General features: G+C 45.2%; 1 protein-coding gene across 1 annotated transcript; it reads right to left on the bottom strand.

Moving 5' to 3' along the window:
- Positions 1-753: 753 nt before the first annotated feature.
- LOC122395919 (eukaryotic translation initiation factor 5B) lies at positions 754-26,784 on the bottom strand. Its single transcript, XM_043393839.1, has 15 exons — positions 26,553-26,784; positions 25,337-25,668; positions 25,075-25,255; positions 24,427-24,960; positions 23,899-24,350; positions 23,607-23,824; positions 23,316-23,518; positions 22,980-23,245; positions 22,819-22,900; positions 22,549-22,730; positions 14,909-14,985; positions 14,622-14,829; positions 13,846-13,941; positions 3,188-3,349; positions 754-1,165 (listed from the first exon to the last, which is right to left on the bottom strand). The coding sequence occupies exons 1-15, from the start codon at positions 26,584-26,586 to the stop codon at positions 1,058-1,060; spliced, it is 3,135 nt and encodes a 1,044-aa protein (XP_043249774.1). The 5' UTR covers positions 26,587-26,784; the 3' UTR covers positions 754-1,057.

Here is a 26,784-nt window from a genome sequence, read left to right as displayed (position 1 = left end):
TCACTGATATGCCCACTGCCACATGGAGTTTGCCGACCTCCGATGCAAATCCACAATTCGAAAATATTCTGTAACGAAAATTGTTGGGATAACAGAGGAAGTAGATGTGCTCTATGTCTGTTATCCAAGGACCAAAGATCTCATATGATTTCTATCTGTCGACTCATTGGACGTAATTAAATTTTGTTCGGTATTTGATCTATACATAAGATGCCAAATGACAAAATTTCGAATCGAAAAAACTCGTTAATGGTCGCGTTGGCAGGCAGAAGTCTTCGAGCGAATTGTTTAGCCGTCAAAGCGTTAAATCGCCGACAAGAAAGTCGATGGTTAAGTACTGACGAGACTCCGAAAATGTCTCTGACGTTGCCACGAAGTAGCTTCGTAACAGAAACTGTCCATCCAGCTGGATCAGTCTCCAAAACATCGCGGAAATCGTTAAAAATAAATTTCCCCGGTGGCTGATCGTCGTCGTTGATCGACGACGGAAGAAATGATCACGCTAGAATCGTCTAACTTTTGATTTCGTGTTATTGAATCCAATGAGGGGATGGGGGGGGGGCGTAGTACTGTACACAGTTTAAAAACTTCGCTAAGACATCTACAAGGCTCGTTTAAAAAAATACGTGTCGAGAAAACTCGGTGAAACGATTAATCCAGTCTATCGATCGTTCGTTCGAAAGTTTCGGCCAAAAAAATTGGAGCGAGCTTCGCGTTGTTTCGCTGGCTCCCGGCGATGTGTATATATATTTCTATATTTCATTGTCAGTTTTTATTCGCGAAGTAATATCGTGCGTGCAAAGAAACCCGAGGCGATCGAGGGATCTCACAGGACGAAGCATGACGGGCGTGCGCGCCGATTATTTGCGGATATCAAACACAACGGCAGAGAGATCGAAAACTTCGGCGTGTATATTACAAATTGGGAGAACGATCGACAACGATCGGTTACGGATCCAAGGAGGCTCGTCCACTCCTCGATCGCAGATTTCGTCCTGGTGTCAGCATGAAGGACCCGCCGTTGGACCCTCCAAGTTTCCGCCGTGGACAGTGAATCCTAGAGTATCTGGAAGAGCTTCTTCAGTTCCACCATCAGCTGCCAGTCCGTCTTCACCAGATCGTCTCTGAAGTACTCTTTGCACGCGTCTATGCTCTGTCTGCTTATCTGTAACAAACGAAGAAAATCCGTTGTGGTCACACATTAGACCAGATTACGTGAATCCGCATGTTTTTATAGAATCGATCGTCGTCCACCGTGACTATTTAACAATGTGGAAACGACAGAATGAAATGTAAATAAAAAGCTGGCGTAGAACAGAGCCAGTTACTCCGTAAAAGTGTCGAGATTAAAACGAGACAGGAAAATTGTCAGCGCGCCAGGTCGGAATTAGGAAGACCGCTTCACGCTTTAATCGTCCTCCTCGGCTAGGAATAATTTCCTTGAATCGGTTTTCGCGAGGACAGGCGCATGCTCGCGCACACGGTCCATTCACTAACGTAACGCTTTACAACTGTTTCCGCCCCCACTCCCGGCCGGAAGTCCCGTTTCATTCATGGATCGGTCACAATGGTGGTTTTACGCGGCTATTGAGGACGCCTGCCTCCCGCCACGCCCCTGCTACTTCTCCCTCCCCCTCTCATTCTCACTCCCTCTCTCCCATCCTTTCGCGTTCTCTCTTCCACCCGTACACATCCACACAAACACATGTACACATCGGGCAGCTCTCCCTCCGTACAATTCTTTGCCTATCCTACTCTCTCTCTCATCCCTCTTATCGTAGTTCTCTCTTGCTCTAGCCTCTATCTGCGCAACATTGCACAATCAGCAGAAGAGGGTCCTCCTCGTGGAACCTTTGCAGACGTTTTACTATATAGCCAGACGATCTCACCGACGAGTTCGATACCTTCGTTGTTACACTCCGCAACAAAATGATAGGACATCCCCTCAAACCGTAAAGGCTGAATCTTATGATTCAAAACGTAGCAGGAAAAGACACTGTCGCCTTACGGTTTTCGAATGGAAACAAAAATCGGTAACCAACAAACACCAAGATGGAAGGCGAATGGAAGCGGGGCTGGAGTTCCGCGAACGCAAACGTCGACGTGGTCGGAGAACGCGCGAAATCGTCGCTCTACAAATCATCGTGGGAACAAGATGATTCCAGAGAATCGATTCTACGAAGCGAACGGTAACGACGACTTCCGCTCGCCACGGGAGCACACAAAGATGCCGAAGCCCTGCACGCATAAAGGCCGTAGAGTGCGCGTGCACAACCGGAAAGCGCGGATAGACGCGGCAGGAAAAGAAGAGTTGACACGGTTAAACACCGAACTCGTGGAAGAGTCCAGCGTACGTTACCCAGGGCAAACAGTGGCCCGCTGTCGATCTCGTTAGACCGAATCGTTCATCGATACGATCGGGAAACGCGTTCCACGAATATTCGATTCCAACGCAAGCACTATTTCCTATTAGAATAATAGTCCTTTTTTTATAATGTCGCGCGAGAGAATTCTGTGTCTCGATCTACATTCACGGTTACTGGATCCGGTGAATCGTAGTGTGCGCGTGGAACGAAATGCGTTGAACATCCTATTTACGCTTCCGTCGAAGTATGCGGCTCGTCGATCCGTAGTCGATATCCAAAGCGGAAGGCGGAAAAGAAAGAGGCGAGGGGAGGGGAAACGAGAAAGGAACGAAGGTTCTGCGAAGAGCGGAAGTCGATGGTGGACGCCTGATCGTTGCCGGATGTGCATCTTCCTTTTTCGACCAGAGTCTCGCATACTAATAGGGATCGTTTCCGTCTCGCTAGCCACTGATTTTGATGAAATTGCAAAGCTATGCGAATCGACCAACGAGGGTAAGAGCGAGGAGGGTTGGCAAAACGCGTAGTTTTCCATCGGAATTTCATCAAGGACCACCTGTCGATCGAATTCCTTCGTAGCAGCTGTGAGCACCTACGAAACGCTGAAACGTTCGCCTCTCCTAGCCGTTCCGCCTCCTTTATTCCTCGTGCTTTGTTTCACGACGAAACGTTGCCATTTATGTTGCCATTTTACGCGGCACGTCCGGTTTAAGCGGAACGACCCATTATCGCAACGGAAATTAATCTCCAAAGCATAGAATTCGTTGCGAGAAACGCAATCTTTGCATCCGTTACAACGACTACGACAAACCGAATAAACCTACCTTGCTCACGACGAAATCCTTCTCGTCGAAGTGACGTCCAAACATCTTAGGCGCTTCTCCAGGTATCGGCTCGATTTTCACGCACACCTCTTGACCCTTTCTCGCAGACTCCACGGACTTATGGTTGTACTCTATACTCGTGACCAGGCCCAGCTCCACGAACTGTAAAAACAAAACGAGAAAATTGTTAGGCAGATCTCTAACGTTACCACAGGATCGGCAAGGTAGACCTAAACTATTCGGTCGACAAGATTGATTTACTCTGTCGGTTAAGTAGATCTCTCTTCGCAGCGTTTAATCTATCAACGTCGTATTCTGCCAATTTTTTCTACGGTCGCAAACATTGGCTAAGAGCCGAAAAATCAGCAACGTCGCTGCTACAAAGGTCTACCACTCAGGTATCAACCTAAAGTAATCCGACGATACGTTTTCGCCGCGAATACCGGGCGAGGATCGTTGGACCGAGTAGGCAGATACGCGGGCACGTAGGTTGCTGGATCTTGTGGGCCGACGTACACGGAGTGTCCTCGAAGTTTTTCGAACATTTTCACCTCCGAGCACGAGCCACGAAACCTCGACGGGCCAATCTTGCGAAGAGCGATAATATTCCTCGTCGAATCCGCGCGAAAATTCGAAGAAAACCGACGGGGCTGTCCGGTGGCACGTTTCGAGCAGATCGGATCTTCGAATTTAGGAGCACCCTATAGAGCAACGCACAGAGACAAGAAAGCTCGAGCATGTCGTTTAGAGTCTTGTTATTGCCGTAACACACCTGCAGCTGCAAGAGCGCCAAGTGGGCGATAAACCCGGACGCGACTTTGCACGTAGACACGCGTAGACCGCCACTTTATCTTTCGAAATGACGACTGTAATTAGTGATTCTATTTATCTGGGATTTCCCCTCCCAGGTATCTAAATTATAACGTTCTTTCTCGTATAATGGTCAACTATTATAATAAAAGAATTCGATAGAGAAACTCCGGTTGCTCGATGAAGTTTCGACGGAACTCGTACGCTCGACTCCGTCGCTAATCGTTGCCCAAACAAAGGTGGGAGAAGAATTTACCTTACGGAATGGAGTGGTGGGAGGTGTCTCGAGCCAATTCTTTCATCGGTTTCAACCATACAGTCCTCGTTTCTACGAACACGACCGTTGATCTTTAGCGGGAATATAAGAAAAGGTATTGCCAAACTAGACAGCGAACTGATCGACGTCGCGCGAAGCAGAAGCACGGTGTCGATCGATGGACAATGACCGGTCGAATATGCCCGGGAGTGTGTGTTTCGAAACCCACGCCGAAAGAGCAATATGCCCACACGATCGCGTTTGTAGCCGGCTCGAGACGAACCTCGCCGGTTCGTCCCCTTAACGTTTTCTCGTCTCCCGTATTCTCCCTGTTCCTCTCTGTCTCGTTACTTTTATGGTGCTGCGATCGTCCGATTTTCGACACTCTCCTCCGGAGTCTCACCTGACAACATTACCATATATACATAATTGCACCGAGGCCCGAGAAAGCGCCGTCTTACGTCCGACGGTGCTCTGCTCGCCTTCTTTCTTTCCTTTTTAACCCTTATATGGGCAAGAAAAAATCAAGATTTGTAATCACTATCGTAGAAAAGTATCCAAACTTAAATGACTGAAAGAAAGAGTTGGTTGTCTCCAGAAGACGACAATAACAAATTACGTAAGCGTATTTTATATATTGACAACGAAAAGACAGCTCTAGTCGATCGTAGAGTTTTTAGCTTCGTCGTTCCACGAGCGACGTTTAATTTTCAATACGTGAATTATTTCACCCTTCGGTTTAATCATTCTACGTGGTCCGCTCTCCCTTTTTTGTTAAACGTTTCCTCGCTCCGTCCGTTATCTCTTGGCGATACGCTGATACTCGGTACCGGTAGCGAACTACGCCACTGATGAATACCGACGTTTGTCGCCCGATATATCCGGTGATTAGCGTCACTCTTCCCGTCCGGAAGAGAGCACTCGACCGGGTACATAAAGATATTTGCTTCCTGTATTAATTAGGCTCTTAAAGATATATTAAGCTGTTATGATCGATGGAAGTCTGACAAAGAGACCTATCGAGGCGAATAAACTGATCTTCGAAAGGTCTGTTTGGCTGTCGGCGCGACCCTACGTCCGTAGCACTCGTGAAAATCTCTTTTTCATCGAGACTATTAAAAAGGGACAAAAATATAATTCTATATTTATATGAGCAATTCACAGTTCCTCCTATTTATTGAATCACCAGTGAACAAAATCATTATACGCGATAACACGCGTTCGCGAGACATTAATCAAGAGAATTCTTGTTATTCCACACAACGAAGCAATTAGCAAATTGTAGGCAACTATGTTGCGTTTATTCTACAGGCAATATAGCCGGATTTCCGTAGCCTTATCTCCTAATTATCTAATCTACATTCTAATCGCATTCTTATTATTCCCTGTGGCTACGAATAACGTCGGACATCGTTACGAGTATTAGTAGAGCATTAATACTATATTATTATTAAGGCTACGTTACGTCGTTAAGAAGAGTTATATGTCCTATCGATCCTTGTTTTGCTCCATTATAGTTTTTAAAATGCTGTCGATCTTTGAGCGAGGGAATTAGCACGGTCTTGCTGGTTGCAGCCTGATTCCCTTGTTTACTGTCGCCAAGAAACGTGCCACGGAACACACACCCGACCGGATTCGAGAGCAGACATCGTTCTGAATGGATCTAAGTTTAGTAAAGCGACTCGAAGCCAACGCAACCGATGTTACTCGAAGAACGTGTATCACGAGTATCAACGATAGAGAAACGTGAACAGAACTGTTGCGCCTTATGGTCGCGCAATCGACGAAACCAGATAGGATATTTGAAATAAAATTATGCCCTGGCTATTTGTGTTGCGCTAACAACATGGTCTCAACAGTAATTACCGATGATCCTTCTCGCAACGATTATGATCGACGCCAAATCTTCGAGATCGCGAGCAACCCGCTGAAGAATTTATCTCGATCCCCAACCATTCGAATGTTTCATCGCGCGTTATTACACGTTAAAACAGTTGAATACTATCTGGTGCGAGCGGTGGATTTTTGGCACGTGTACGCGCGTTGTTCGTAGCGAAAAGGTTAATTGAAATATCAGCCAAGTGCATAGTTCGCGGCGAGACAACCGTGACGAGCAGGATAACTCGGGGCCGTTTCTTCCGTCGGTGACGCGTGGGCCCTCGATTCGAGGGGCTTTTAATCGTAGATCGTGTTTTCCAAGGGAACGGAGTTATCTCCGGGGCGAGCTGGTATTTCACGTAGGTTTGAAAATACTCGCGGTATCCGCTGGAGCGGAGAGAGACAGAGAACGGAGAGAACGCCGCACAAATCTCAATTTGTGCATGCACTCAAAGCAGCGAGCCACGCCGACGACGGTTGGCTGTTAGCCGCTCAGGCTCGTACAAACTATAAAGCTTTCTAAATCGGTGCGGCACACGAAAATAGACTTCCGGTTCCCGTCTCGCGCGTTCGCTTGCCGCGCCGCGTCTGCTACCGAGTATGCCAACACCCCGACCCTCTTTCCGTCTCTTCTTCCTCCCGCTTTCCCCTATCGCCCTACTCTTCTTCCTTTCTTTGCTCTTCCACGGAAATCCATCTGAACCTGAGACACGTGGAAATCAACACCCCCTCGGGGAACAACCCTCCCCCGACGGGGAGGGTTACCTCGCCAAACAATCTACACCGGCGACAGAGCTGACCCCTTTTTTGCATTTATCCAACCAAACGACGAATTAACCCTTGTGCCAATAACAGGGTAACCCCGAACACCCTTTCCCACATTTTTCCCGCTGAGAGTCTCGATTACTCGAACCCACGAAAACGGATTGTTAAGAAACGTACGAGAGCATACGTAGGAACAAAAAGTCGACTGTATTCCCGGGACACGTGTCTAGAGAAACTATTAGAAAAAGAGTTCTAATAAGGAAATGAAGCATTTCCGGATCAGGGGTCCCCAAACTTCTTTAACCGCGTACCGCTCGAACAAAGTTCTGTTAGCTTGTTTACAGGATCCTTCGTTCCAAGACATATATTTATTTAATTTACTTTCGTCCAATTGATCTTCATATACCCCAAATGCCTGGAATCGCTGGACTTCGTCTAAATCTCTGTCTAAATTCCACTCGACGGGATCCAAATTTCAAGCTTCATTTTCTCTGCTGTTCTATTATTTCAGTTCTAACCCTGTCGATCCACGTTCCATGATTCCACGTTCGACGAAGATCGATTCCCAGAGATCGGGCGCGTCTTGAACAGCGGGACGAGCATTCCTTCGATCGGTACGCGAGAATTCGGCACACGGTTTCGTCGACGCGACGATAATCGTCGGTATTCGCCGTTGGCAAAATTAATCGCGAGCCCGGGTAAAACGATCTACTCGACATTGGAAACTCGACATCCGGCCTGCGCGCGCGTTTCTCTCTCGTTCCCTCTCCCCGTCTTTCCTCCGGCCTCTTTATCACTCTTTCCCCGGCTATTTCTCCTCTTTTTCTTCGTTCGTTCGCTACGATAGCAACGTTAACCAGCTGCCTACTTAGAGAAGCACGACGAAACGAGAGAGAAGCTGGAATGGGGCAGAATACGCGCACACTGACGCGTCGACGCCACTTACTCACCAACCACATCCCGTCTTTCGGCCTTCCGGCTTGCCTGTAACTTTCGTGGAAACGCCTCTGGCTTCCTTCCGGTCGTTTATCACTTGCTATACGCTCTAAACGTAGATACGCTGTCCCACGTATGCTCGCTTCACCCCTGACCATCCCTGCCGCCTCATCCTTTCACCCTTTGTCCCTCTTTCCTCGGGTATCGGGATCGCTCTACCGTTTCACGAGCTCGGGATCGAAGATGACCCGGTTAACTGCACCGGGGCTTAACGTACAGCTAAATATTAAGAATTGAACATGTTCTACCCCCCAGGTGAAATCATCCCAGATTTTCCAAGTGAAGGAAGATCGATATTTTTCTGGGGACAGACCGGAATGGCTCGTTAAAGCGCGCGAAAGAATCGTACGGCTCGCGCATATCGCGGCCCGATAATGGGAACGCGTACGTATCGCGTTCCGTTCGCGTGCTCGTTAATTAGCTTCCCTCGCGGTGAACCGTTCCCGCTCGGCCGATCCTCTTCTCCGACGTTTTAATTTTCTACTCGCGATCAGTAAATTCACAAACGTGCTTCGGTACCTGTTGAACGAACGAAGACGGAGAACGAGGGGCGCAGGGACGTGTACGGCGCACGCGCGCGCACGTGTTAGAAAGAGAGACAGAGATAGAGGAGATCAAGAGGAAAAAGAGAGAGGAGCGGAGAAAGGAAGAACGTTACGAGCGGCCTTCCGCCGGAAGGGGACTCACACACCACGGAGTTTCTAGTTCCTGTCACTCGGGACGGACGGGAATATAATTCGTGGCGGCTCGAAAATCTCCTTCGCGTTTCCTTGATATAATTATCGTCGTACGTCGAACCGACGACCGACGGGAAGTCGCGTTTAAATCTGTAACGCCGCTAGTTCCGCTAATTATGCTCCATGCCCATTATCGTATTAAAATAATACGCTGGAACGATCGTTGCGTCGATGGATTTGACGGTTTTGCTATCAATCTGCCGACCATTTTACCACCTGCTTCGAAACCTACGCAACGATCGTCGCTTTTCAATTTCTAAACACGAAGAATCGAATAAGTTGTAACACAGGTATAAAAGTACATCTTACATTCAATGTATTTTTTGCTCGAAAGTGCGTAAGATTTCGGGGGTATGTCTATTCACCAAAAATGATTGCAATTAACCCCCGGAACCAAAAATAATTTTTTTAGAACGATTTGAAATTTTTTAATTTCGTCGTAAAATTTAGCCACTTAGTGAATTTTTTTCTCGAAACTGGTTAGGATTTCGAGGGTATGTCTATTCACCAAAAATGATTGCAATTGACTCCAGCAACTAAAAATAATTTTTTTAGAACGATTTGAAATTTTTTAATTTCGTCGTAAAATTTGAACACCCCCTGTCGATTTTTCTTAAGAATTCGTTTTTGATTCTTAAGAAATTTGTTTGGCGCTCTACCGAGAGATTGCTTAATATTTTTTCGCCGTCAGATTGTGCCAAGGTGTAAGGTCTACTCGTGTGTCTCTTCTGTGGTCGTAGGTTTGTAGGTTGACATCGATCGCGTTTCTCGACCGAAGATAGCGTGCTGTTGAACCTGCGGCGATAAAAGGGCCCTCCATCCCTTCGCTAGACGGGGCTCTTTTTCACGGTTACTCGTCTTGCGCTCTTCGAGTTTCCAGCTGTCGTGACACGACTTCGTGAAAGGGTCTGAAGCATCGCCGACAAGGGGGAGGCGAGCTTTAACGAGACACAATCGATCTATCCTGGCTCGTATCGGTATATTCAGCCGCGCAAAAGAAGAAAAAATGATTTCGGGTAGACAGAAAGGCACGAGACTAGCATAACTTATTGTACTCGCGCTACCAAAATCTGTTCAGTATCGAGCTCGAGGTCCTTCGTACCCTTTTCTTCGATTTGTCGTTGTATTTCGTACAATATTACATGCTTTTCCAAGATCCTTTAGTAACAGGTGAAAACATCGGACGTTATTTACATTTCAATCGTTGCTGTATTTCGATTACACGGCGACCTTCCGCAATTTGCTTTTTAAATTTTTTCGTCCGATGTTCCTCTTTTTCCACGATAAACATGTTTACGATGTTATAATATGAATTATGCATCGACATGCAAAGTTGCAAATGTGGACTCGACCGACGACGGTCAATTTGACGATCGTAAACGGACTGGTAGCAGAGTCGTTCTCGAAATAAACTATTATGCAGGATGTTTTGCTCGTAACAGGTCACCCGACTCGTTTCTTCAGTCCCGACGACACGAAAAAATGTCCCGTATATAATTTGAATAATTTTAAGGGGTGGATACACCAAAAGAAACATTTCGTCCTTAGCGGTCTCCTTTTTTATCTGAATTTCACAAGTCAGTGGATCCTCTTAAAAGGGGTACAGAAGACACCCCCCATCGTTTTCGCGAACAGAAAATGTATCGCGGGCGTAAGTTCGGGTCATCCAGCGGCTCGGTAAGAACACCAGACGGCCGCTAGAAGAAGAGGAAAAGGTAGAAGACGAAGAAAAGGAATGGCGGAACGGCAAGAAAACGGCAGGCTAAAAGAATCCGCCGGATTTCCGCTCGACGTTAAAGCGCCTATCGAGGCCGTTGCGCAACGCGCGTACACGCCCGATAACGACGGCCGGCCGAGGAAATGCCTCCAATCGCAATAATAGACTTCGTTCTTCGAAAACCGATCGATCTTCTGTCAGCGATCCGCGGGAATCGTCTTCGATCCTCGTCGAAAACGTTACACGTCGATACGATGCCCTCGCTACTTCCGGCGGCCATTACTTTTCTTAAACGTTCGAACAGCATTCGAGGTGTTCCATTTTAATAATATTCTCGTTGAGAATTCGCGCACGACGGTGCCCCGTAACGAGTCGGGCGCACGAAATTCGCTGAACGCTTGCGGAATCACGTACAAGGCGTGCCACGCGTCTTTTTCTGCGCGAGCCTTCGTCATCTTCCTTTCACGAGACGTCGTATCTGGTTCTCTTCCCGCTCGCGAGCAGCACGAGATCCATTCGACGCGCGGAGCACAGGCCTGACCTAAGTCAACTAGGTTTCGTGATATCCGACATCCGGTCCGGATCATCGTTTGCCAATAAAAAGTATCGCGACAAGAGATACCGACCCGGCTCTATTCACCAACGTTCCCGACCATTCGCTGTAGAGCGATTCTTTATTACATAACTCTCGAACAGATTAAAACTCTCCTCCGTCTCAAACAGAATGCGTTAAACCGATCGTACGTATGTTTTCCCAATTCCGAAATTGAGTTTCAAGCCTTTCTTTCGCTTTCTGATCTATAATCGTTGGAAGAGCTGATTAGACTCTATGTTCCATGTTGCAAATGAAGTTGTAATTTAAAGACGGTCAACCATAGGTGTTACTGGAGAGCTTGGCCCATCGACAACGCGTTAAAATCGCTCGGAGCAAGAGCCATTGAGGCGGCGTGATAGCTGCGATAAAAACAGCTAGTCGGGCGCTTTCTACCGATGGAATTTCCGTTGAATTTTAAGAAAGGCCAAAATGCAACGATGAAGCAGGGTAGGGCCGAGAGAAGTGTACATGCACACGTTGAACGTGGACGCGCGTGGGCCCGGCAACGTGGTCGGAGCTGCTTTCTACGCGCGGGCGAGAAATGCTCGTTGCACACGCAGCCGGACACACGCGGATGCCGTGCACCGCGACTCGATACGAATTTTACGCGTTACTATCACCCACATACAGCTCCGATATTATTGAATCGGATATAATTTATGCCTCCATTTGCATTCGAAACGTAACCGCCGGACCGAAAGCGGTTCCGTCCAACTACCACACTTCGCCGCCTGTCGTCCCGTTTTCCTTTTCCTTTTTTTTTTTCTTTTTTCTTTTTCTACGGGCCCGATCCCCGGTGAATTAATATTGTGAGTTACGCCGCGATATCCTGTCGAGTTCGCCACTCGAATCGAAGAGACGACGGGAAATGTTAAAAGTCAAGCATCGGGAGACTCGTCCAACGCTTCTTGTTCGAACACCGCGGCGTGCACCATCGGTGGCCCACGCTGAACTTTCCATTCAGCCCGTTTGATGGTTCGGGTTTACAACAGACACGCTATTATGGCACATTGTCTAATACCATTGGTCGATACATTAAGATGTTTTATCTTATTGATACTAATTTGCACGGAAATTAATAGTGGAAGTTATAGATCGATTTCTGAAACAGATATTGCTACTTATTAGATCCTACTAGCGATTAATTAATTTGATGGTAGCCTTTTGATAACGGACGTGAAATTTCATTATTTACGACTACTTTATAAGCGACAGCGGAGCAATAATAGATTTCACGTCTTTTTTCGTACTCCCCTGCAACTTTCACAAACCTATAATGCAAATTTTATGCACTCGTTCATGTTTTCTACATATGCTTCATTGCAGAGGAAGCAAAACCAGTCTTCGGCATTAAAAAAAATGCTGACAGTTTATGATCCTGCTGGCACGACATAGAAACGGTAATAATTTTTAGAATAATATCGATTTACCCTCTTCCACTTACCAAACCCTTCGATTCCGAATAGTTTAAATTCAACATAAAGTTCAATGGACATTTTTAACAATTTCGTTTTGTAAAAATCTAAAATCTTATCGCCAGATGGTGTGTGCAGTTCACCGACCCACTATAGATAATTCCGCGACCCAGTTTTAGGTCGTGACCCATAGGTTGAGAAGCACTGCTCTCTGCTATGAAAATCTAGGCGAAAAACATTCCGACTAGATTCGTACAATAATTAACAAAACTATAACTCCCATCTGTAACTTCTGCAAGGATGATGGGGACGAAAAGGAAACGACACGTTGCAGATCGACGTAGACCAGCGTACGCGGATGCAAGGCTCGAGGAAACAATCGAACGTTGCTCGAACGACTAGTTCGGATAAATCAAACAGTTCCCACGCACGAAAATCTTCCAAAGATCTTGCGCAAATAACGCGACCATTCGGAGGCGAACCATTTGCCTAGTAAATCATTTCGGGGCCGCGGCGCGCCGTGGGTGGATTTCACGAGAGTGTATACTTGGGAATTTTTGTTTACCGGGGAATTTGCAGGCTGCTAATGGCATCGCGACGCCTACGGTTTCCGAGGCTAGGCAACCTGTAGCGTTCGCGTGCTACCGCGTAAGGCGAGGCTGCAAAGAACGGCTACCCACCAGTTTAACTCCTACGGGAAAGAGAAGGAGACCAGTGATGGGACCGACTCGATAATTCCTTCGAATTTTCGAGAAAAAAAAAAGAAGAAACGACAACATTATCTTCCACTCTTTTCCTTGAGCAACGATCGAGATCGAGTGCTCTGCGATTAAGAACAAAGTTTGGCTTGCAACTACCTATTCTCGCGACACCTACGCGAGCACCTCTCGTTATTATTATTTAAAAAGGGGTAAGGGTCCGGTCGCCTGGCGCTGGTCACACCTACGAGAAAGAGAAAGAAAGTCGAGGAAACCGGCGGAGGTTCGGAGCGGTTTTATACGCGGCCGGCCGTTTGATCGAGACGATCGATCGGCGGCCAACTGGATCGCCGCTATTTCCCCCGGCGAACGAACCAATGAACCAACGAACGAGTTCACCTACGCGCGGCTTGCACGGCACGGAGCCGCGCTCAGCCCCTTAAGGATTCGACTCGAATTCGCTGATAATCGTATTCAAAGTCGCGGAGGAGAAAAGAGGCGGGGCGGCTACCGTGACGGGACTGCTAAATTAATTCTCGTGCCTTTTCTTTCTTTCTTCTCTTTTTTTGTTCCTTCTTTCTCTATCTCGTCTTTCTTTCGCGATGCAATTATGCTCGCGCGGCGACGAGAACTTCCCTTCGATTTGTATTCCGCCCGCGGCGCGATAGAACGCGGAGCCATTCCGTGATAACGCACGGCGCATTCGAGGACGGCGTACCGCCGGCCACGAGAAATCGTATCGGAAGGAGGACAACAACAACAACGACGAGGAAAAATATAAAAATACTCACGTCTTTGCTGGGCACGCAGAGCGGTGTTCCTTCTTTGACGATCCCGGCCTCGACCATCACACCCATCACGATAGGATCTCGAGAGTTGAAGATGTACTGAAATAGAAACGAGTGGCCTTTCAGAACGAAATCTGTCCGCGGACGCCACCGACTCCGACAGGGACGCTTTTAACCCCCTTCGAGGAGGCTGACACTACGCCCGACCGACCGAGTTACGGCCACACCGGACACGCTCTCGAATCGCGGGAAATTCGACCCCTCCCCAATTTACACGAATATTATACTTGAACAATTTCATTGAAGAAACTAGGATAACGAGTCTTTATTTAGACTGTACGATAAATCTCCCGGTTTGTCGATCAGTGATTCATCGAGAAACGGGTAGATCCCCTCGATCGGTTACACAAGTGCCAAGAACGCTTGGCGTACACCATGTACGGAAATCACACGAACGCTATTATCCAACCATATTCGTCCAACGCCTATAGATGTTCACCGCGCCCACTGATCGACCCACCAGCGCCCAAACAGTTAACCCTTGAGTGGGCACGAAAGAATTTACTAGACCCACACTACAGAATACATTACGTACACGCTGCCTAATATAAATTGGCTGTTCAATTAAATTCGAGCAACTTAAATATACTGTTTACGGAACAATTGATATTTATACGCGATTAAAAATAAGAGAAATGGAAAGTTTGACCCCAAGAGAACGACTACCCTCCGTACTTTTAACGACGTTATATGGTGCACCAAAGAATCTGGTAACGCACCTGCGGCAAAACGCGAAGCTTGCAGGGGAACACAGCGATATGCTTGAATTCGTCCCGCTTGCGCTGTTTCAGTTCTTCTCTGTAAGCGGTGAACTTGTCGAAGAGGTGATAAATGATGTCCGCCTGGAAGATCTTCACCCCGAGGGAATCCGCCAATTCCTGGGCATCTCTCTCGATCTTCACGTCGAACGCGAGAATCGTAGCGTACCTGCGAACGGTCGTTCAACGCGTTAACTAAAATCGATGCTTGACATAGTTACGACGAGAATTATTTTCATTGTACTTACTGACTGTCGTGCTCCAACATGATAGACGCCTTCATGACATCCTTCTTGACAACGGGGCCGATACGAATTCCAGCGTACTGCAACGTAAACGATATAACATCGATTTAATGATAACTAATTACAGAATTTTTGAAAAAAAAAAAATGATGCAAAACCGCGAAAAAGATCGCTCAGGGGCCGAAACTCAGGGTGGCGAAACGGGAACGGTCGATTCGAGCGCGACGGAGTTCCGTACTTGGAAGGAAAACAAAATATTAGGGTAAAACATAAACCACTGTCACCGTAACATAAATACAGTGGAACGCTATGTATGTAAGCGTGTGTCTGTTTGGCTGCAGAAATAACTAGTGACGCATGCTGTCCGGATTCGGCTGGCCGGTGCCACGAGACGAAACGAGACGAGACGCGACACGTAGAAATAAACGCGCCTACAAACAAGCCTGTCCCGCGATCTCGAATCTCGATCATCGTTCGATCGACGCGTCGATCAAGAACACGCCGGCTAAAGTTAGCATCGAATCTCGCCAGTGTCTAGCAGAAATTAAAATTAGCTCGACACGTTCTGCGCCACGTGGGGTCAACGGTGACTCACGATATTTATCCGAAGCAAATCTCTCGCTACGCCTACAGCCGCATTCTTCGATCCAATGTTGTTGTTGTTGTTGTTATTATTGTTACCGTTACTATTATTACCATCGTCGTTAGAACGGAGAAGATGGGCCACCTTTTCACGATTGTGCATCGCACTTTGCAACCCCCCATAGCAATATATCGCGATGTATTGCCGCGAAAAAGTATTCAAAGTAGTTCACGAGCAAACGTTGAACGCGTTAAAATCTCGAGCGTGTTCAAGAGGAATTAAGGAAATTATGATGTTCGCGAGTCTGTAATCCCGAGACTGTGAGATCATGGATTTAGCGCGTCGAGACAGCGTTCGTTTCACCGAGTGGCTGTAAATATCTCGAGGGATGAATCTGCTCCGTTTTACTGGCAATAAAGATAAAAATGAAGTATTTACGATACGATCTAAGTAGTGTTTATGGTACTGTTTACAAGACTCGAATACATATTCCGAGTTAATTACTATATGGAGCGGTGGTTGTCGAAAAGAGAAGACACGTTTCTGCGTCTAAAATAGACGGTAGAAATTTACACGAACGTTAGTTTTAGAAGAAAGAATAACAATTGAAAAACAAGTAGTTTCATTTGTCAGCTGATTTAGAATCGAATCCTCCGTTTGTTAAATATCTGACTCGACGACGCTTAAGGATTTCTTTCCAGCCGGCGTGCCCTAACTTTTGGACGATAATGTACGACTAATTGCCCGTGGATAAAGTGGCCACGCAGCGGTTCGTATATTTACAAGCTAATTTTCGAGCCGAGACATCCGGGGAGTCCGATAATCATTCACCGAAAGCGGAGAGAAAAGAGAAACAGGACAAGAAGAAGATGATACCGGGAACTTTCTGAGATTAGGGTTTTTAAGACTTCCGGTGAGCCGTCGCATTCCGATATTAGGACGAGATACGACTGGCTCGTGTTTCTTTGCGTGGACCATCGTAACGCGTTTCGTCCGTGTCATAAACGTCTGACGTACCACTGGACGCATGTTAAATTTCTCCCTCTTTATCGGTAGAAGCCATAATGCTTTTTTTTCTTTCGCGTTTGTCTCATAATTTAACCACTGTAAAAAATAAAAATAGAAATTCGTCGTCGATAACAAACGGACCAAACGTGTTTGAACATCTCTTAAAAGAAAATGTTAAAATTAAATTTTTTCTTATCCGATAGCAGAAGCTCCGAACGAGTACGGGATCGTTATGAACGACCCTTTAAGTTTCACGGACTGGCAGCGCACAACTTGGTTGAAACCCGTGACCTTTACGTAATGTATGAATGAACCGGCGGCGATGAACGAGGGGCGGAGGGGAGAGGAAAGAAAAACGCGAGCCAATTAGAAGGCACCGCCGCTCCGATAAACGAGCCTACTCACCGAAACACCGAGAGCTAGTCATGTTTCATTGATGAACGGTGAATTGTGATACCATCCGCTGGAAAAAGGTAAAAGGACCGTGGCTCGGCGGAATGAATGAAAAAGAGAGAACGGAAAAAAAGGGTGTAGCGTGGGAGGTGGGAAACGAGAATGAGAGATCGCTGGGGTCGGAGACAATTAATGGACGCGTCAAATGCCAACGTGTGCGTGTGCGTGAAATAAAGCAAAACGATACCGATCTAAAAATAACGCACGAAAACCAATGTCAAACCTTTCGCCGCGATAAATTTCGGTACGCGAGTTTGAAAAAGCTTAAGGCGTTCTTTATTGCGCCGACGGATACATTTTGCACGAGATACGCGACGATAAACTCGATCGTAACGACCACCGTGAGATGAAGAAAATCTCTTCTGTTACGACAATCGAAGGCGTCGAGTTTCAAAACAACATCACGCTTTTCGACGCTGTTCAGGGTGTTGCAATTCGCTAGAATGGATACATTTGGACGCACTAGAGATCCTCCCAATTAGGTCGCTAAATCGAGATACGTTTTCCCTGCATTTCTTCGTTCCGTAGTTCCGCACTGGGTAATTTATATTTCCCTCATTTGTAATTTAAATCGTTTTCCAAAGTGGACAGCTCGAACCCCTGGGTACTTTACTGTAGAAAAATGTAGATAGTTTGAATTCTTAAATTGATTCACGACGCGTGACCCATATCTGGGTCATTTACAGAATGCTCAAATCGGGTCGCATGACCCACCGCTGGGTCACTATCAGATTCCATAATATTTTCGTAGCTTTTATTTGAAAAGGGCAATTTTGTTCGCTGCAAAGGGGTTGAATATCCCTTTCTGGTTCCTCCAGAAGGAAATCGTCAACGGCCATTCGGAAGAATCGGCAGGAATTCGCGATGATTTGGCAATAGGTTCGCCCGAGCGGAACAGATGCTACATATCGAAGGGAGAGAAGGCAAACGGAGGGAAATAGAAAAGAACAAAAAGCTACGGATAAAAGGGGGGGACGAAGGTAGGGGAAAGGGGAAAGAGAAAGCGGAGGGAAAGAGACGAAGGCTCACGGAGAAAAGACGGACGACAGATGTTGCCGGCGAAAGAAATGCTGGTACAAAACGGGAGGAAGTCGAGAGGAAGAGAGAAACAGAGGGGTCCGAAGGAGAAAGAGGGACGCTTCCGGCATTAAAAACCGGCCGGCAGGTCACGGATCCTCGTCAGCCTCTCGTCATAAACCGCGAAACGTTTCCCGAACAAGGAAACTCTAATTTATCGAACTCTCGAAACTGTTGCAACAATTGGCGAACGAGAAATCAAATCAGAGTCAACAAATTGATAGAGCTTTGAAAATTCGTTGCTGATCCTCTGTTCTCTAGGACCTGGATAGAATGTTTTGTTACGCTGGATCGGGGGAAAAAAAACTTTGAAAGCTGGCGAAGCTAGATAAAAAGTGGAACGCGTCGATTTTTCGCGCGTGTCCGTGGAGTCTGTGCGGCGGCGCGGTTGGTTCCGGTGCATCGTGGATCGTGACGAGCGGACGGAGGTGCAGCTCGCTCCTCTTCTGCAGCAGGAAAAGATGGCTCGTTTCCTCGCATTGTTTTTAACCGCGGTATATAAGCAGCTATACCGGGACATGGGAGCGGATATGCGGAGCGCGGACACGCGAGTGCACGCTCTGTCGGCCGTGTGCCTGGCATCCTACGATCCTATATACGCGTTTTCACGACGCGAGAAGAAGCCGCTCTCCTCCGTGGATTAGCGGCTGAAACGGAGAGAAATAAACGACGTTGACCGACAATCTCGAAATCTTTACGGAAACCGATCCGAACGATAATGTCTGCCCGCGCGCTGTTAACGCGTTGATACTTGCGTTGTTTCGGTAATACGTCGAGGTCTTTTTTCCCCCCAGAGATCGAACCAAACTGTTTGATCTTTCGTTTTATTAAAAAGGATGCGTTTTCGTAACTACCTCGATCCCGGTTTTTTTGTTCCCGCGATCCAAGGCGAACGGACGAAGATCGACGAAACAGGAAATGGAAATCAAGCGTCGGGCTGTGCGTGTCTCGCGAAAAATCGACGCGTTCCACACGTATATCTGGGCTTTGTTCTCTACCCGTTCTTATCTAGCCGCTCCTATCTATTACATAATCGTTTCCATTCGAGGAATCGCTACGAAGACTGAACCGGACGAACTAATGCAACCAGGGAGGTGTACCTGACGATTCCCTGTGTCAAAATGCAGTCTTTAGGAGAAACGTTCGCACGCAGTCGCGGCAACGAGCTGAGCAAAAAAAAAAACAACTGGCAGAAGAACATTACGATTTACCACCACGAGTCCGAAAGCTTCGTAGACATCTAGAAAGTGTCTAATTTTATTTAATTTGTAAACAAGAAACGTCACTGTTTGTTCTTCAAATGAGAATTTCACGTATTTATTAACCGAGAAAGTTACCAACGAAATAATTAAGATGTTCGAGCGGTGTTAAAGAATATTTTCTTGGAAAAAGGTGACCAGGGAAGATCCCACGATCCTTCTACGTAAGTTTCGGATCTAGGACCCGCCGCGATCCTTCTCGTTCCTCAGGGACACTCTTTTCGCTCGAAGCACCGAAACGTTAATTTCTACGTGCCTGCATTACAAACGCGACAGGTAATTATTAATCGATCCGCGTGGCTCGTGGCTCGTTCCAAGAAGAATAGCGCGTGTCCCGGTTAAACTATTTATTCCGATCCTGCTCGCCTAAACAGGACGAGGACAGGAAGACGCTCGGCAAGAATCCTCAATTCGCCAACGCCATCATAATCAAGCGGATATGCGTACGTATGCGCTTGAAGCTGTAACAAAGCGACTCGCTTCGTAAAATATTAAACGTTCCTCTTCCAAGCGGTAACTCGCCCCGCAAAATCGTGTACACCCATAAGCCAATTAACGTAATCGAGGTTCGAATTAACGCTGCATATTTTTCAACGCGTTTCGGTCTTCGAGCAAATTACGAATGTTCGGTGCAAGGTATATTGGGAAAGGTCGTCGCATAAATATACAGATTACGTGCCAAACTCGTGGTGTATACAGCGAGGAAACTCGAACCAGCGGTAGTATTTCTCCAAGTTTCCAAGAGCCTAATGCAACGGCGGGAATTGGGACCGTGGCTGACCAAAAGGAGTCGCGAACAATAAAGTCCGTACGAACGAGGCCACGAGCGGACGCGTGCTCGTTCCATCGAACGGTACCGAAATATCGATAACCGTGCCCTCGTCCGCCCACGCGTACCCACCGAAAAAAGAAAGAAGCCAATTTTCGAATCGACATCGAGCATTCCTGGCCCGGTGCACGACATTCGTGGCTCTTCTCTGGCGCAACACGCGCCTTATAGACCCGAACGACGGACAAACGCACACAGCCGAGGGGTTTACGAATCGCGACGTACGTCCGCCCGTTCGTCGATCCGTCCGTCCACCCACGATGCTTTTGCTCCGAGTGTGGGCAGTTTCCTGTACGTCGGTCACGTATTCCTTTTTCCAGCCCACACGCGTCCGTGTCTCTGTGTGTTGGCAGAAGAGAGGCCTTCCCGGAGAATCTCTATGCCGCCGCGGGTTTGGCCCGCCTTGGCGCGTCTCTTTCTATCGCGTCGGTGAACGAAACACCGGAGACCGAGAGAGAGAGAGAGAACCAGAAACGGCGAGCGACAGAAAGAGGGAGACACCGACCGGTACCCCCCACCACTGTCGCTTCCACGCGCTCATCGTTCTCCCTCCTGCGTGCCATATGTAAAAGCATACCCGCATTGCCAGTCGAGTGACGGAGGGACCGTACTTACGGCTGGATGCATGCGTGCGTGCGTGCGTTCGTGTGTCGCGTATGCCTGCGATAAAACGTGACGTCACGGGCCACGTGATCGTACGATACGGTGGGGGCAGCCCATTCATAATCCGAGGAAGGACAGGCTTAAGGCCGTTTCGGACGTTACCTCGAGAACCGAACGCCGTGACTGCTTTTTTTTTTCTCTTCTTCGTTTTTTTTCCCCCTCCTCTCTCTCTCTCTCTCTCTCTCTTTATCGTGCAAATCACGGTTGATGCACCAACGACGACCGATACAGGAACCGTGGCGTTCCGAATATCATCGAACGAACGATAATGCTCGAACCGTAGACGCGAACTCGCGCGATCAGCCACGTCAGCATCGGAGATTTTGCTTGGTGTGCTCCGAGCAAAGAATCTCACTTTGATATTTTTTAGCGCTATAGAATAATCCCACCTAACCCTGCCATTTAAATACTGATGCTTTTGGACTTAAATAACTTGCTTCAGAAGAGATTAAGATTCGATCAGCAGACATTCGGTGCGCACAGGGTAGTATGGCCGAACGTAGTAAATGGCCTTGGCCTGGTAAGACTCACGCGCGAATTTGCCATGAAAATCGATGGATCGATTTACCGTAATTACAAACTCTGCACAAATATCAATTACTTCTTGTTATCCCGCTGGAATATTTAAATCTCGATGAGACTGCATCACGTATGCAACGATCTAATGTATGCGTTTCCACGACATCGCGACGTCTAATTTTCAGATTCCGCTTTATTAATCCAATTGTCAGAAGACGCGACAAATGTTTCGGTCGAAGCAGAACTATCCAACATAAATGGACTCACGAGCCACTTTGCGAGGTAGACAGATTTGTTCCGTCCCTAATAATTAATAATATAATATCGCTGTATTTATTTCTATGTTACAACTGTAGGAATACTTTCGTGACTCGTATTTCAAGCAAAAGGATATTTCGCGCGTTGAATCGCGAAATCTGAAAGTCCGCGAGCGATGAAAAATCATGCGACATACAAGACACCCTGTGGAAGCCTATAAGGCGTGCCCACGGATGCACAACACGGCTGATAGCACGATGGATCACAACTACAAGCACCGTATGCGACCAATGAGTCGTATCCTGCTAAACTGTTAAGAAGGAAGTGGTTCGTTGCTGCTGTTCTCTCTCCCTCTCCATCTCGCTCTCTCCCTCTTGTCGTCCTTTTCTCTCTCTATCCGCACGCATAATCTCTTTGTCAGTTCCACGGTCTATCTTTCTGCTGGAAGCTCCGTTCAATCCCGCGGTTACGTTTCACTTGCTACTTCGTGGTTCCATCATTGAATATAAAGATCGCGCGAAAGGTTGATGAAAGAAACGCCAACAAGACGTGTATTAAAATACACGTGTAATTAATCCTGTAATGGCACACTGGGGCCTTTCATAACCCCAGTAAAATCTTCTCTATGCAGTAGAAAGGCATTCGTAGCACATAAAAAAAAAATTACGTTTTTTAAAATATGAACTATAACGCCATCTACCGTATCAGCGAGGAACATAGAACAGACACCTGTTAATCATATTTGGTGCTCGTTGCATAATCATATGACGCCATTTTTAAAATAATCACAACCTTCGAAAAGAAAGATAGAGTAACGAGATTAACCAATTTTCAATAGAATGCGAATCCAACCTTATCAGTCCATAAAATTTATGGGAAACTTCGGAATAGTGATTGAAATCCACCTTCGTTACAATTACAGCCCGTTCACTCGGTTCGATATATATCGATTCGAAAATAAATATACGAAAACGATCTGAAAAAAGAAACTCACCGGTATTTTGCTGCTTTTGAGAAAGTCCAGTAACGCTTCGAGCGCCCCTAAGGTCGATGCTTGCACGTAAACTCCGCGTTCCGCGAGGCGAATGTTACCGAGAGCGCTGGACAACTCTTTCGCGATTTCTTCCTTCAGGATTTCCACCTCGTCCGGTTTCTGAGCCACTTGGAGATTCAATCCTATTTATAAAATAGAATAGAACATAAGTAACTTTATTTTGTCCATAAGTATATCGTTTTATACCGTTAAAAATAAAATATTTCTTACCTGCAATTGCTTTCTCCAAGTCCTTCGCAGCAATTTTCACTCCTTGTGCGGCTTTCACCTCCCGGTGTTCAATATACGCACTCTACGAAAAATAAACAATATTAAATTTAACTAATCGAATCCAATTATTTTTAATCCAAGAAATATGTCTGTTTCTTTACTTTGACTCTCAATTCCTTCAACGGCTGTGGCATAAGAAGCGAACGTATTTGAGTCACTATAGGACCGTCTGTACCAGCAACTATCATCGTTTCACCCTCTCTCAATGTTCCATTGACTAGAATACAATCTATCGTAGTGCCGAGACCCGGCAATGCCTTCACTTCCAAAACGGTAGCTTGAAGCTCTTCACTATACATGAGTCTCTTAGCTAATGGGCCTTGACAGGCCTCTACTATTAACAACAAAAGGTTACCCATACCTTCACCTGCATATAAACAATAACGGTTAAAGAATGTCAATGGTGCCTAGAAAATGTATATAATGTAGTAATGTACCTGTAATTGCGCTAGTGGGCACAAGGGAAACATAAGTTTTAGGATCAGGGTTTTCATAAAACAATGCGGCATTCAGGCCTTGTTCAGCAAATTGCACGATTACTTCCTTCGAACGGGTTTCGAATTCTCGCTGTGTATTAATTGTTTGGCTTTTCACTATATCTTGAATATCTTTTCGACTTATAGTTTGCCAATCGTATAATCTGTGGAAATTATATCATTGCTATTTTATAATTTAGTTTTACATTTCACTTTAAGCGATCGTATAGCTATTCATTTTAAATACTTTACCTATCGATTTTATTTAAAGCTACTATGAAAGGACATTTCTTCGTTTTCAGTAAGTTAATACTTTCGATAGTCTGTGGTTCTAAACCATGCATAATGTCTACTACTAATATCGCTATATCACAAAGAGAAGATCCTCTGTTTCTTAAATTGCTAAAGGATTCGTGACCAGGAGTGTCTATGATCAATAAGCCCGGAATTCGGAATTTCTTATCGGCAAACTGAAAAGAAATTATTTTTTATCGATATATTTCATATGAACGTTTCATAAAATAATGAAACAGAAAATACTTACTCCTTTAACGTGTTTCGTTGATTCTTGAATGGCATCGATAGGTACGTTCGTTGCACCAATTTGTTGAGTTATACCGCCAGCTTCGCCATCTTGCACATTTGTTCTTCTTAACTTGTCGAGTATCTTTGTTTTTCCAGTATCGACATGACCTAGAACACACACTACAGCAGCTCTAAGATTCTCCAGTGTCTTGTTCTTCTCTGCTTCTATCCTTCGAAGTTGTATTCGTTCTCTAGCGCGTTCCTTTTTCCTTGCCGCATCTGACACTTTGTCTTCTAAACCACTGTCGTCCCCGCTTTCCTCTGTATCCGACTCACTGCCACTATCGCTCTCCGATTCACTTTCCGAGAATTCTTTCCTAGATATCTTGTTTTGCGCTTCTTTTCTTTTATCAGATGAAAGGTTCGTTCCCTTCACCTTCTTGGGAGTTTTTGGCACTTCGTCTGATTTATCTATTAAATTATTCTTTATTAAAACAGACTCTGTTGAACAAATATAAATATATATGTGACTGTATACAGTTAATACCTTCTTCCGGTTCATCTTCGCTGCTCTCAGCATCCCATGAATCTTTGACATCGTCCAGCGTCTCTTCCGTTTCCTTTGACTGTTGGTCTACAATTTCTACCTCAACTTTATCTGTATCTGTTATGCTCTCATCCATTTTACCATCGTCCTTCTCATCCACGCTGACCTGTTGCTTCACTTTGTTTGATCTTATACGCGTTCCTGGTCTATGTTTCTTGTCCGCTACATCCGGTAAATCCAAACCTTGAGCTTTAAGTGCGTTCAGCATAGCTTGCGCTCTTGCCCTGTCTTGCTTCTGTTTTGTAGTTAAAAGCTTTCCTTCTGCCTTTAATCTTTCTTTCCTCTGTTTCTCCTTAAGTTTCTTCTTCTCTTTGCGTTCCTGTTCAAGTCGAAGCTGCTCCAATCGTGCTTGCTCTCGTAATTCTTCCTGTTGTAATCTTTCTTCTTCTTCTCGTTTTAATCTCTCTTCATCCTCCTTCAATTTCTTCAATGCTTCTTGCATAGCAGCAATAGTCTTCTTTCCAGGACCTTTGCCTATTATGTATACATAATTACACTAAATGTAGACACAAATTAATATTACATCCTAACAAATATAGTGTGCAGCATGTTTATTGTATTATAAAAAATTACAAAACTATTTGCTACCTTTCTCTTTCGCCTCCTCCTTGCCACCTTTCTTCTTTTTCTTTTTGCCTTCATCGCCCTCTGTTGCTGTAACATCCACTTCAGTAGCATCTAGTACCTTTGCTTCTTTCTCCTTTTTTACTTCCTTTTCTGGAGCAGTTGCATCCTTTGCTTCTTCACCTTCTGTCTGCTTACCCATTTCCTAACATAATTGAATGAAACATAAGAAATCATACTATTTATCCTAAATGTAAAACAAAACAATAAAATATCTGTTACATACCATCTTCTTTTGAGCAAGTTTCTTCTGTTTTTCCCGCTCCTTCTTCTCCTTTTTCTTTTGTGCAGCAGTTTTTACAGTAATAACTTCAGCATCATCATCAATATCATTTGCTTCAAGATTTGTAGCAGTCTTCAACTCTTCTTTAATATCAATAACATCATCTTTTTCCTTGTTCTTACCCATCTTTTCTTTCTTTTTCTTATCCACATCATTATCAACACTTTGTTCAACTGGCTCATTCTTCTCTTCTGGTTTTTCTCCAGAATATTCTAATTGCAATTCAGCCAATACCTTTTCAATGTCTTCTGCACTATCATTGCGCTTTCTTCTGGCTGATTTCAAGTGAAAATCATGAGATAATATTTTTTAATATGTTACATGTATTCATAATGTGTACATAATATTGTGAAATATTCTTTTCACGAATATAAACATAGATATATTGGTAACAAATGCATATAGCTCAAAAATAAAAATTGTACATAAAACAGTAAAAAACCTGTATTTTTACAAATTAATAATCAAATAAAACATTTACTTTCTTTGTTGTTAACAAAATTGTATTCTGTTATATAATTATAATGTTGCAAGCATCTAGTTGCAAGTACAGAAAATTAAGAGTTAACCCACTAGAATGTTCAAGAAAAATTAAAATAATGTTAAATTTTATACAGGTCATGATATCACACCCTGCCATTCATGGTACTTTCACAATCTGGTTCACAACTGAACCACTTTCACTTTCCACTAATTTTAACAATCAATGTACTTGCCAAATATTTATATGACACGTCGTTAAATGCACTGACTATGTCATTCGTACTGTATTTATATTCAATAGAGAAGAGAATCGTGTTATCTAACGTCATATTCAAACAGCTATAAAATACGTATCCTAAAGCCTAAGTATTACGATAAATTTTACAAAGCGATGAAATATTTAACGTTTGTTATACTCCTAAAAATACAGCAGACAAACTGAACTTCAACCTGTCAAACTATGAACGTGGTAGAAAAACTAAAAATATCTCATAATCCTTTCCGTATGCAACAGAAAAGCGGTTAAGTGAGGTTAACTTGAAGCAGACGACGTTTCTCACGTGAAAAAGAAACTCTAAAAGTTTGTTAAAAACGATAAATAAGGATAGAATTCGTAGAAGCTGTATCCTTGTTATTTTGCAACATCTGCGAATAAGAAGTACCACTATTTTCTCACCTCTCTTGCCTTTTTTCGGCTCAGATTCCTGCATCTTGATCCGTTTTCAAAATTTTCTTTATGCACGTTCAGTTTATTCACAGGTTTTTAATCGCCACTCTAGTTAAATATTTTTTAGGAAAAGAAGACGAATTTCGACCTTAAATGTGCGTTAGCACAAAACCACTATAAACAAATCATACGAAATTTACAAATTTCTACCTCTCCTTTCAACCCGGTCTGCACAACTATG

This window comes from Colletes gigas, unplaced genomic scaffold (assembly GCF_013123115.1).
Source record: "Colletes gigas isolate AHSC1104 unplaced genomic scaffold, ASM1312311v1 Colletes_gigas_Sc00006, whole genome shotgun sequence".
Lineage (NCBI taxonomy): Eukaryota > Metazoa > Arthropoda > Insecta > Hymenoptera > Colletidae > Colletes > Colletes gigas.
Note: the sequence above shows the minus strand (reverse complement) of the source record. Positions and strands in the feature narration are given on the sequence as shown.

Bases quoted from the DNA above. Each gene is read 5' to 3' on its own strand.
- LOC122395919 (XM_043393839.1), bottom strand. From the start codon at position 26,586: ATGCAGGAATCTGAGCCGAAAAAAGGCAAGAGAG. The intron at 23,519-23,606 runs GTAAAGTATTTA...TAATTTCCACAG, and splicing joins GCTTTAAATAAAATCGATAG to ATTATACGATTGGCAAACTA. The intron at 14,986-22,548 runs GTGAGTTTCTTT...TTTACGTTGCAG, and splicing joins TCAAAAGCAGCAAAATACCG to TACGCTGGAATTCGTATCGG.